Source organism: Ylistrum balloti, unplaced genomic scaffold (assembly GCF_031769215.1).
Source record: "Ylistrum balloti isolate Yb309-2 unplaced genomic scaffold, AGI_CSIRO_Ybal_v1 Utg369874, whole genome shotgun sequence".
Classification (NCBI taxonomy): domain Eukaryota; kingdom Metazoa; phylum Mollusca; class Bivalvia; order Pectinida; family Pectinidae; genus Ylistrum; species Ylistrum balloti.
In genome coordinates, this window is record NW_026782015.1 from 305,402 (window position 1) to 319,032 (window position 13,631).

Genomic DNA, 13,631 nt, shown 5'->3' on the forward strand with positions numbered 1-13,631 from the left:
ATCCCAGGAATGCTTTTAATGTTAGATTTTGAGAAAGCTTTTGATTCGGTTTCGTGGAAATATGTTGACAAGGTATTTAGTTATTTGAATTTGGGTCTAGATATTCGAAAATGGGTTAAGGTTTCACATACTAATGTATCAGCTACTGTAAATCAGGGGGGTAACCTGTCATCTGTTGTTAATGTCAAAAGAGGCTGTTGTCAAGGCGACCCAATAGCTCCGTATATTTTTATTCTATGTGTAGAAATGCTAGGTATTAGATTCAGAAATAATAATAGAATTAAGGGTATAGAGGTTAATAGTTGTCCAGTTCTCATTTCACAATATGCCGACGACACCACCCTTATATTAGATGGCTCAGAAATTTCCCTGAAAGAATCTATTGTTGAATTGGATAAGTTTGCAAAAATATCTGGGTTGAAACTTAATATTGATAAAACTCAGGTTATTTGGATCGGGAATGAAATTTATAGTAGTGATACCTTTTTACCTGATTTGAACTTACAGTGGGGACGGAATAAATTTACACTTCTAGGAATAGATTTTATTGTGAATCTACAAGAAATTCCCAAAATTAACTTTGACAAAAAATTAGTTAAGCTTAAGACACTTATTAAGACTTGGAGTAGAAGAAGTCTTACACCCATTGGGAAAATAGTTCTGATCAAATCTCTCCTGCTCTCACAATTAAATAATTTATTTGTATCAATACCAAACCCTGATGAACACTTCTTGCAGAACATTAACTCCATTTTTTATAGCTTTATATGGAATAGTAAGGTAGATAAAATAAAAAGAGATATTATGTCTCAGAATTATCATGAGGGAGGACTCAAAATGGTAAACATTAAGGTATTTATAGATTATTTGAAATTGAGTTGGATTAGACGATTAATTCAGAAGCCATCTAAGTGACAATTAGTTTTAAATTTGCTATTTGATTTACAAAAACTTTCTAGATTTGGGAGTGGGTATATTCAAGAGTGTTTGAAAAACTGTAAGAACAAATTTGGGAAAGATGTATTCAAAGCTTGGGTAAGACTTAATGATTCTGAGGGAGTTAAAAAAATGCAAGAAAAGTTTATCTTAAGAATGCCATTGTGGCACAATAGAAATTTTGCTATTGGAAAAAAGTCAGTTTTCTATAAAGATTGGTACAACAGAGGGGTAACAATTGTAAATGATCTTGTAAAAGATCACAATACATTATTGTTTTACACTTTTCAAGAATTCAAAGAGATGCACAGTGTCAATACTAACTTTCTTCAATATCAGGGTTTAATTTCTTCTGTCAAGGTATATTTGCAGAAAAGCAATATTGAATTTGAGAAGCAATTAATTGTTTACCCGCTAATTCCAAATAACATTGCCTTTTTCTTAAACTAGAGGTTGTAGGGATATTTATAACCTGATCATAAAAAAGTGATTATTTCTGCTGGTAGAAAAAAATGGGAGATAATGAATTGAATTGAAGATAATGAATTGAAGATAATGAATTGAACTGGTCTGACATTTATATAACTCCCTTCATAGTTACAAGAAACACCAAACTACAGTGGTTTCAACATAGGATAATACAACATATATTAACAACTAATTCATTTTTGTTTAAAGCTGGTATAACTAATAGTCCTATGTGTAACCTTTGTAATATGGAACGGGAAACAATTATTCATGTTCTATGGGAGTGCCATGAAACACAAACATTACTACAAAGTTTAGAAACCCTTTTTGATGCACTCCTTATCCCATTTTCTTTTAATAAACAAAGATTTCTCTTTGGTAATTTGTTACATAATGGCAATGATATAGGTAATAAGACAGATAATGGAATTTTGATTTTAATCAAATTTTACATATACAAAACAAGATGTCTACATAAAGCCTTAAATCTGACAGTTTTAATCAGTTCAATTAAAGAGTATTATATGTGTCAAAAAAGTATTGCTTATAGTGAAGGGGAACTTTCCCAACAGAAGTTTAGGGCTGAATGGATAAAATAGGAGAAATTGTTAGAAATCTCAGACTAATTCATCTGTTAATATATTTGTGAATTTCCAGGGTACATTTTAAGAGCTTTGATATCTTTTCATTGTATACAGGTATATATTTATAGAATAATTTGTATTTCTCTTGGTTGTTCATTTACATTTAGTAGTTCTTCCGAGAAATTTATTTTATCCCACCAGACGCTAACTTTTTGTTTTGATTTTTTGGATGATTAAATCAGATCTCACCTCTAGCCCAGTAAACTCTCTCTCTCATTCTCTCTCCCTCTATCTCCCTCCCCATCTCCCCCTCCCCATCTCTCTCTCTCCCTCTCTCTCTCCTTCCCTATCTCTCCCCCCCCTCCCCATCTCTCTCTCTCTCTCCCTGTATTATTTACTCTCTCCATTTCAATACATTTTCGAATAGTTATTTTTTCTTTTCTCATTTTGTGGTATGTGTGGATGTGAAAGTTTGTGTACTTGTATATCTAGTTAAAATGATGATGATGATTGAACAAGGGATGAAGATGATGTTTGTATATGGGGTGATGATGATGTTGTTGATTGTACAAGGAATGGTGATGATGATGATGATGATGATGATTGCACAATGATAGGATGCATGAGGTGTATAATTGCTATGGTGTGTGAGGTGTGCAAGGTTGTTTATCTGTATGTTTAAAATGCCTTGAAAAATAAAATAAATATGAAAAAAAAAAATCAGGTCATCTGAAATATTTAGATTTTTTCACCACGTATCAATTCATGTATCGATCTCACCTCACATTCCTATATACCTGATTGGACAGTCGTCTCTTGTCCGACACTTTTGGCAATGTTAAGAATGTAGATTAAGAATTAATACCAATTTATAACATTTTCTTTCACTGTATTCTTTTGGATAGTTTAGTATAATATATATCAGTTCATTTAATTTAAGAAATGATGAAAAGAGCATCTCTATCACTTGTTGGAATATAAATGGCATTTGAGACAAGCATAATATCAATTTATTTCAATCTTTACTGAGTTAGGATATAAAAACTTACTTGAAACCTCGACTAGTAATCGTTGCGAAATATCTTATGAAGGCAAAAAAGCCATATCAGAATATATCCAAAAAGCGATACATTTCTGAAGGCGTAGATATGTGAAGTATCTGAAGATCAATATTTCAGTGTTCAGCAACTCAACACTTTGATTATGCTCAAACCATATCATCATGTTACAGTACACAGCAAAATGGTACTCCTAAATCAAATAATGGTTTTGTAAACCAGAGTCCTATAGATAAATTGATAAATCTATAAATATAAATAGATATATCAATTTATCTCGCGTGACGGAAGTTACAAAATATTCCAAAACTTGAACATGAATACACTACAATTTACAAAGAGATAATTCATTCAAATTCCTCGTTACATATTTTATGGAACCCTTTATATACTCTGTCTACGTATATATATCTAAGAGTGCATTGGAGGAAACCCTCTGATCCATGTAACCATTACCCATTTTCAAAATTTGAAAATTGAAAATTAAATTGAAAAAGTTAAAAACGACGACAATCCGTGATTGAGCCAAATGATCTACACAGCTCAAGCAGTACATTCAAAATAGGAAGAGAAAGAAACAAAACAAGATACATATCCACAAAAAATATATTTACAACAAACCGTGTACTTGTTGAGCAACAGGGAGTCAAAAGTTGAGCGTCAAAGCAAAGGTGATATTATGTAACGATGGCTTCTAATAAGTGGGTTTCCAAAACAAAAATACATTAGTTATCAACGCACAAGGCGTTTGAAGGCCTTATCAACGTTCAAGAGAGATCCAATTTGATTTTTTAAAAATAACTACGAAAAAATCAGTTTTATAATTGCAACATATTAAAGGTATATGCTTTCCTTTCTCCATTGCTACGTTTTAAACAACCCCCCCCCCCCCCCAAACAAAATGACCTATAAATCCTCGCACGTATTGGACTCGGCACAGCTCAGTATGGAGGTTGCAAGATACATATCAAACCCATCAAAACATCACATGAACCTATCCTTTTTATATGTTTACCTTATAAAGAAATAAACATAGCGAGATAAGTTTAAATCATATTATGATGGAGTACTGCATTATCAAGGTGTCTCTCTGTAATTTCGTATGAATATACAGCATAAAAGTCTTTCGCGTTATATGATTTTAACAGCGTTAAATTATTTTGTTGATGTATATACTTATGTGCTTTAATTTTGTTTCAGAATGATACACAATTTAATATGTCGGCGAGAAGAATGAGTTTTATATTCCGAAAACATGACGTGCATTAGACACTTCACGTGTAATATTTTGTATGCGATCAAGAATATTTTGATACAAACCAGCACTAGTGTTAAGAATGGATGATGCCTGTTCTGTTTGTTTGGATACTTTCAAAGAGCCTAAGCTATTGCGATGTTGTCATACCTTCTGTAAAACTTGCTTAGAGGGACTCGTCAGATCTGCCGATCATCAAAGTAAGAAACACTTCTCGTGTCCCTTGTGCCGAACACAAAATAACCTGGCATCCGAAGGGATAGCAGGCTATCCTAATAATTATTTTGTCCGTGATAGTAGGTTACCTTCCCGTAGGGAACACAAGAAGGCAGGTCTTGACCAAGAATCCGGTGACGATGGTGCTAGTACCGTTCTCATGGATGATTTAGAGGAGGACGGGGAGGTTGACGAAGATGACTGTACGGTAATGGAACAATGGACTTCAGAGCGAACATTGAGGTTTCCACGAAACGATAGTAAGACTGACCGTCACTGCACGTTCCTTTCAAGCAAAGTCCTGGAAGGAGCGCGAATGATTTCGTGTCTTTGTTCAACTCCTAGCGACAATTGTCTGGTAGTTGCTGACTGTAGTAACGTTATCAATGTAATTACAACCAATGGCTATCTTTTAACTCGGTATAATGTAATACCTCGTGTAAACATTCACGATGTTGTTCTTAGAGGGGAAGAGACATTACTTCTGTTAGCAAGTGACATTAACCAGATTTTAACCTACTGTACAAGATCGAATACGTACTCAACGTTTACGTCACTTGTTGATTTCAGGGGAAATGACATGGCGTCTCTGCTAGACGGACGCTTAGCTGTTGCTGGGGTGAACACTTCCGGTTCCTCCAGCATCAGAAATGAATATGGACAGCTGTTATTGCTCTCTAGCACTGGGTCGGTCTTAAAACGGATTGGTGACGAATATATGACATTTCAACCGGCCTGTGTTTCTGTGAATACGTATGAAAATCGCATATGTTTTACCGACGTTGATAGGAGGACAGTATCGATTATATCGGCTGATGGGCCACATATCTGTGATTTTAAAGGGAGAGGTAGTGAACACGTATACCTTAGATCGATTCTGGGTGACGACTCGCCTCGGTCCACTTTAAATCCGGGTGGTCTGTCATGTGATACGGAAGGAAACGTTGTCGTTGTGGATGAAGCAACATCGTCAGTATTTGTACTGGACCACAATGGTTCGTTCCGCGGATTCATGGTTTTAGAGGACAAAGAATCACTGTATAACCCGTTTCTGGTTGCGTGTGGTCCTTCGGAAACCCTCTGGGTTGGAGATAAAACCCAAGGAAAAGTTAACGTGTACAAGATTTCCAACTACGTCAATGTGTTTGATCGGCCAATGAGTGATGTAGAGCAACGTTAAGAACCACTGACGGATGGTGACAACTGCGAACAATTAACCAATCCTTTATCGAGCTTTCCTGTTATTGTTAGATTAATTTGCATCCGAAAAGTGAAACTTCCGAAGAACATCTTTCATCAGTCTTAAAATCCGCTTCTGAAAAACGACTTTTATCATTTCGCTATTTAATATCTTCTCGTTGTACACACATGCCTTCATATACTTTCAAAAGTTTCAAATGTTTTGGTCTGACTATAGCATAAAATTGAAGGTTTGTTAACCTGTCAGGATTGTCATGTTTTTTTTCAAAGGATTCACATAAAGTTGACTTTACGTAAGCAAATTTGGCTTGCGTGAAGAAAGAGGGGTTATAGCATCTCCCTATCAATGTCCCTAGCTGTTTTGAGAAATATTCGGTAGCCTAGCTTATAACATTGGTGTTATTGTAGTATGTTCCGTGTAGATCATACCTATTTTGTACTTCATTCACCTGCCTGAGTGAACGAACGTCCTGACTAATTTCTTTATGCCCACAGTGGGTTTTTTTTTTTCGCCTAGAACTGCGATGAAATCACAATTATTACGTTTGTGATTTAACTTGATAAAGAGTACGGTGTCATAATAAGCAATCAAGTTGTTGTAAAATCAGAAGGTGTTTAATGAGATGGAAGCGCTTTACCAAACTTCTGATGACACCGTTCAAATTGCAGTCTTTTGTTCGGCGGATTTTGAAGAAAGGACTTCTGTTTTATTATCACCAGAGAGAATCGGGGGACAATTCTTTTACGTTGTGTCTGTCTTTCCTTCCTTTATCTTCTTCTATACTACTTGTCTCTGCATAGAGTTCGGGTTCACTTTTGTGAAACGTGGTAATTTGTATCAAAAGTAGAAATCAGATGAAGCTAATTTATTGATTGGTGATATACACGGCGTTTGATATGCTACTTACTTGCACTTTTGGCGATCATCCCGTTTCTAAGATAAACGATTACAATATTGTCGGGTAAACCTTGAAAGACAGAAATTCCACTGCTAGAAAGATACAGTCCTCTAATAAACATGACAGTCACTGAGCATAAATATCATTGTTTATAGGTGGTAATTACATTTTTGTTATATTGAGGGGATGGTAAATCTGTTATCATGTAAAAACAGTATTTGACTTCGAGCTATGCTAATTTTCATATATTATGGACTGAACTCATCGACTTTATGTATATTTCGTTTTAAAGCGCATTGGATATTCCTAGAATGTATACCAAAATAAAGCTTAAATTTAATAATGTGTTAACTGTACTATAGATAATATTTAATTGCTTAATCTTTGTTATTGTATTTTTCCTATACCGTTATTTAAGAATGCAGAGGCGTAAACGGAGAACTTCATGAAACAAATTATTATGTCAACTTTTGTTTTAAACTTTAATAATCATTATAATGTTTGCACATTGTTTATTGTATAAATATTCGTTTGAAAAAGTTACTAATCAAAATTGTAACCTATTTCTTATTTTTTAGGTCATTTGACCCGAAGAGTCAAGTTAACCTATAGTCATCGTGCTTCGTCCATCGTCGTACGTAAACTATTTCTTTAAAACCCTACTTCTCTTTCTGTATGAGATGGCTTTCAACCAAATTTGGTCTGATGCATCATTGGGTAGGGGTCATCATTTCTTAAATGCAGAATTTTTATTTGACCCTTAGGGACTTTGGAATGCTTGAGTGGATTTAAACCAAGTTTGGTCTGCTGGTATTGGACAACTTTAAAGGTCACAGTGGTCAAATGTACTGAGATGCTAAGGCAACTTCCTGTCAATAACCGAAATGCCCAGGATGATGATATTAGGTCTGTAGCATACTATAATGTAGGGCTACAAACTCTTAGTATGAATGCCATTGACTCACTTTCAAGGTCACAGTGATCAAATGTTTTAAAATCTTTAACTGACCAAAAGGCCCAAGGTGCTGATATTGGACCAGCTTTCAAGATCACTTTGGTCAAATGTGCTAAAATGTTTAAGCAACATCTTTCAATACCCAAAGTCCATATTTGGCCTGTAACTTGCTTTTTCAACAAGCAATACGTCCGGAGTACTGGCAATTGTGTAGTACACGTACAAGGAATATGATTTCAAGTTTGCAGAAAATGTCTTGATGGACCAACAATGTATAAGCTTTAGAATAGTTGAGCAACTTATTTTAGGCCTGTTATGTCTCTTTCATATATAGGTATTTATAGTCAGATGACCGTTAAGGCCCACGAGCCTCTTGTCTTTATCTAAAGAAGTAGAAAAAAAATGACGAATTAGAGATCGTTGTCGGTGACAACTAGTGATAAACCGTTCCTATTGGGTCGTATGTAGGTTTCGAATTGCAATAGTCCGAAAACGTGTTCTTTGTACGTCTGTCTGTTGCTGACAATTTACTGTGACAAACCGCTCCGTATCAGGTAGTTTGGAGGATCCGAAATGAATTCCTACGATCAGGCTTTTCTGTGGTAATTTGACTCATTTGATCAAAATACAAAAGGCCTTAATGCGGAGAGAACGACTTTTCGTAGACTTTGACTCACTCTAACCGCTAAATTCTCTCCTATTATTCATGAAGTAAAACCATTCATGGCATATATGCTTCAGGTCTTCACCCGTTTGGTCTCACCACAAGGCTTCTACAATTCTCTTACTGATTCGGACTTATTTTCCCAGTCTTTATTTACAGCTAGACGATGTCGACATTTTTTCCAGTCGTCAATCGCTTCTCCACTTTATCCGTATATTGTTGGATTGTGTTGGAACGTTCTTAACCTGCACTGTTACTTTTTCTTAGTATTCAATGATCATCTTGTCATTAGTTGGATAGTGGTAGAAGCTTCCTGTCCAGTACTTCTACCATTTAGATATTCCAAACCATCCACTGTTTCCTGCAGGTTAGTAGGATAGCGTTTGAATTTTCCTGTCCTTTACTTCTAACCTAACTTTCCAATATTCTAAAACCACCACTGTTTCCTGATAGTTAGAAGGAGAGTGATGGAATTTTCCTGTCCTTTACTTCTAACCTAACTTTCCAATATTCTAAAACCATCCACTGTTTCCTGATAGTTATAAGGAGAGTGATGAATTTTCCTGTCCTGTACTTCTTACGTAGTTTTTCACTTGTACTTTTTTGGGATATACAATGTACCATTGCATTGCTTGTCTGTAATTGTTGGAAACTGAGCAATCATTTCGGTCAAGCGGCCCTGCTGTTTCATCTTATTTCAGGCCTCAGACGAGCGAACAAAGACGCGCATTTTAATGTTGCTTGATTATAAAATTAAGTATGAGCTTTAGAGTTAACAAAGGAGGAGCGTCCTACAACATTTTGTAGGTCTCTGAAGAGATGTTAGGAAACTGGAAATCGGCAAAGCCAAAGTTTTAAAGCTAGATTGGAAGTTCTACAAACACCATCATTCAATGAAGAAATGGTCAATAAAATCCATGATACTGTTATGGCTGACAGGCGAGTTAGAGAGAGATATATAACCAGTACAGTTAGGATTTCACAGGAAATGTTACACTCCATTCTTATGCAGGATCCTTCAATGAGAAAGCTCTCGGCCCGTTTGGTACCAAGACTTCTGACAGTTGATTTGAAGCACACAAGGTGGGCTTTGTCATGTTCTAATCTGAACCTATTAGAGGCAGATACTGCTAACTTTCTGCAGTGTTTTTTTAATAACGATGAAACGTGGGTCCATCACTTCACCCCCAGAGGCCAAACTACAGTATAAACAATAGAAGCGCCCTGGTTCACTCCCTCCAAAGAAGGCAAAGACAGTACCATCAGTTGGAAAGGAAATGGCATCGGTTTTCTGGGATGCTGATGGTATTCTGATGGTACTTACAAACGGGACAAATAATCAATGTCACATATCATCCATCAAAATATTAAACTCAAGAGCCACGGAAAACAACAAATATGTGTCTGTCATTACCATGGCTACAATTAACGATTTTTTGAATTGACTGAGCATTCGCCCTATTTGCCTGATCTCGCTCCACCAAATTTTCATCTATTTCCAATTTTGAAAAAATGTCATTTCCAATACCCACTTTCGGGACTGATAAAAAAGTGGCAGACAGGCACCCATCTTGGATTTTTAATGACGTTTGTTATTGCTGTTTCTAGAAAAGTCAGGAAATGATCTTTCTCAAATTTCATATGTAGGTTTCCCCAGGTCTCTAGTTGTGCCCATGTAATTTTGGGACTGATCAGTGAAACAAAATGACCGACAGGCAGCCATCTTGGCTTTTGCCTAGTATTGTTTTTAATATTTTTTGTTATTATTGTTATTGCTATTTCTGAAGAAGTACGGTATGGATGTCGCTCAAATTTCATACGTATGTTCCCTTTGATCTCTCCTTGTGCCCGTTTGCTTTTGGGACTGAGCAAAAGAAACGAAATAGCTTCCAGGTGGCCATTTTGGATTTGGCAAAAAAAATTATCATTAATTTTCGCAAAGGAATGTTCAAGTGTCTTATCATTAAGAGCAAAAACAAAGAAGAGAAAAGAAGAGCAAAGATCCAACTTTCAAAGAGCAAATAAAGGTCAAACAATGATGGACACCAAGATTCCTCTGGGATCTCTTGTGACGTCATACATGCAGTGGAGGACTTTCGGTGCGGTTAAGAAGAGAATTTCTTTAAAAGTGGAATTGAAGCTCTTAAACATCGCTGGCAGAATGTTATAAGATACTAAGGGGATTATGTTGAAAAGTAATGCAGTATGTCCTTCAATAGTCAAAGCCTTAAGTCTGAGGCTCACAACTCATCAAGCATCCCTCGTAAATTCTGGTCAATTCTCAAGTGAGAATAAGGTATACAACAACAGAACCAACAAGCAAACAAATGAGCGTCTAACATGTCCACCTGCATAGCATATTTCTCAATGAGATCTCCAGAGCGACGGTAAACTTTCCCTATAATTTTCATCAACCTGTGTTTCAAGTTTGTCCGTCAGTTGACGACTTCTTGTTGTTGTCAATGAAGGCAAAGTTCGAGATAAGCATCCGATATAGAAGAGTCTGTAGTGTCCTTGATTTTCAATTCTGGAGGGTAGATGCGATGGACGTGATCAATAAATATCGTGTTATCTAAAGACAAGACATCATCATCTTAAAGTGAAAATAAACGACTTAACAAAGTCTTTATGACCTTTGTGAGGTCGCCAATAAATTCAGCCTTGCATGGAAACAAAAACAAGTACTCCAAAAAAGGGGCAGAGTTAGTTCCCTTAGGTATGACAACAGTTACTACCACCAAACTCGACGAAGATGTTGTCAACCAGAAACTCGATCATTTTTATGATTTCGTCCTCCTTATATTTCTTCTTTGATTTTGACGTATTTTTCACGAAATGTGCTTTAATTTAATTCACAACGATATGTTTGTACCGCTCTTCACCTTTCTCGGAAAAGACAGCTCTCATAATAAAAGAACTAAGGTTGTGCCAGTTTCGATCGGGGTATGATGGTGTACAGAGAGGTAAAATCAAATTTTCTATAGAAGAAATTTTTTTTGGAAGAAGATTGTTGAAAGTTGGTCAACAGCTCCTTGGAGATCTTTAAAATCTCTGTACTGTTGATTCCACTTCTTGCATACAAAAAGAAACTTAATGTTGTTTTCCAAAATACCACTCTTAAATGTGACACATTGGCCTTTGCGCTACCGGTCATGGTATACACTTTTCCCGGAATGATGTAAAACTTGAAATAGCCTGTACTCGTATGGTTCCATAGCTGTATAATCGACATATGAACAGCATCTTCATATATACTATGAAACTATGGCAACATATGAACAAAGAAAGATTTACACGGAGATTCCTGGAAAAGTATAAAGAGAGTAAACTTATGTGTTCCGATAGGCAAAGCGTCTTCTGCTTGGTCGACGACACCAACCATATCAATCTTGGTCAGAATAAGTAATGTCAGGTTCTTAAATGAGAACCAAGGTGTACAACAATGAAACCAACAGGCAAACTAACGACCAGAAAACTTATCCAGATTCAGAGAACCAGAAACTTTCTAAATGAAATCATCATTACGATTGTAAAATCATAATGTTTAATATCCTAGAAAGATGTACATATCTCAAAACTTTTTTGTGCGCTTTTGTAACAATTGGTGTGATTGTATTGATTGTTGAGCAAACTATGTATAAGGCTAGCCAGGTATTGTGTGGAAATAAGACGAAAATGTGTCACGTATTTATTGTTAATCGTGTGTATATTTATCTATTTATTTATTTGTTTATTTATTTATTTATTGTTTAATTACCTAAAACCTTAATAAAAGTGCTTAAAGTTGATTTGATTTGTGTTTTATGTAAGAATTAAGCGACACAATTTCAACATCTGAATAATTTTAATATTGCTGCAAATCAAATAAGAAATACATATGTCTTCTCTTCATGATTGTATGAGAATTAAAAGTAACAACTGAAACAATATATTTATGTTATCTGGTAATACCACGGTGTTTCTTTCGTGCTTTCATCGTTACTATCACAATACCGTGCATGATACTTGTCGTTACTATCACAATACCGTGCACGATACTTGTCGTTACTAATACAATACCGTGCACGATACATACAGTTTCTTTCACAATGCCGTGCACGATACATACAGTTTCTTTCACAATACCGTGCACTATTCTTGTCGTTACTATACCGTCCAAGATTTTATTTGCGTCAATATTATCAATACATAGTCAAAGCGTTGATGTCATCGTCATTGGTTGATTTCTGACAAGTACATCTAACACAATCAATCGACTGTCCACAAGTACAAGGTTGTGTTATACAGGACAAAATTGACGACAACTTGACACGGAATTCTTTGATAAACAGCCAACACAATGGCGTCAGTGTGGACGGGATGAGTGATATTGTGTAAGTAGTGTCAACAGCGTGTAACGAAGGGTAGCACTGGGAAACAGACGAGGAATCACAAAACAGTAGAAGAATCATTACAATTATGAATGGAATCCAACAACAAACTGTCATCAAACTAACAAGCCACGTACCAATCGTGAACATGCGCAGACGTCCATCTATTTCTGTTTCAGAATCAGGATCCTGTGGATGTTCTCTTCTGCGCTGCATAACTTTGTACATGACATGCATAATAGCGATTGTGAGTACGAGTAAACATGGCGGCAAAACCAAAAATATTATAATTAATGGGAAATGGTAGTTTGTGTTGGTGAAAAAACATAACTGATCTGCAAAACCATTTCCTGACTTTGTATTGTTGTTCTCGATAAGAAATAGGGGTACGTATGCCATCAAAACAAACAGCCATGGACCTATTACCAACACCATCTCGGTGATTTTGTAAGCACGTGATGTTATCCGCCCATCGTTGTGAAGTTTACTGACGAGACAGAAGATACACATGGTAACGAGGATGAAACATGACAGCGCTCTATTACAGTAAGCTAATCTCGACCATGCGTTGCAAACCTCGTTTCCGTGGCTGATGTTTCCATGGTAGATGAGACTTACAGGAACAACGAAGACGGCTGTAATGAGATCCGAGACACACACACTAAGAATGTTCCGGATGAAACCATTGCCGTGTAACCTTGTCGATGTGAAGGTAACGATGAGAGCTGTGACGTTGGTCAGGATGGCAACAATGGAAATGGGAATGCGAGACCCCAACAAAGCGTGTGTTTCGTCTTCCATGGTAGAATAACAACATTCGTCCACCTGTAAAACATATACCCAACAATCAGGTGATGTTAGAGGTTTGAAGGACGGCAGTCACATACTCAAATGCGTGGAGATTGAATTAATGGACAAATTATTTTTAACAATTCAAGAGAAACAGACCTAGATATACAATATATAACGATCCCTTAAAAAATCATGATGGTTAGAAAAAATATATAATTCCTGCGTATACAATTG

The 13,631-nt window shown here is 36.1% G+C and overlaps 2 protein-coding genes across 2 annotated transcripts in view; both read left to right on the forward strand.

The window, feature by feature from the left end:
* The window catches only part of LOC132546062 (ADAMTS-like protein 2), a 108,142-nt gene that overhangs the window by 84,169 nt on the left and 10,342 nt on the right, over nt 1-13,631 (forward strand). The gene's annotated exons all lie outside the window — the stretch shown is intronic.
* Nucleotides 4,251-7,113, forward strand: LOC132546131 (tripartite motif-containing protein 3-like). The gene has a single exon (XM_060209829.1). It carries the CDS (start codon nt 4,384-4,386, stop codon nt 5,695-5,697), a length of 1,314 nt encoding a protein of 437 aa, XP_060065812.1. The 5' UTR covers nt 4,251-4,383; the 3' UTR covers nt 5,698-7,113.

Bases quoted from the DNA above. Each gene is read 5' to 3' on its own strand.
- LOC132546131 (XM_060209829.1), top strand. From the start codon at position 4,384: ATGGATGATGCCTGTTCTGTTTGTTTGGATACTTTCAAAGAGCCTAAG.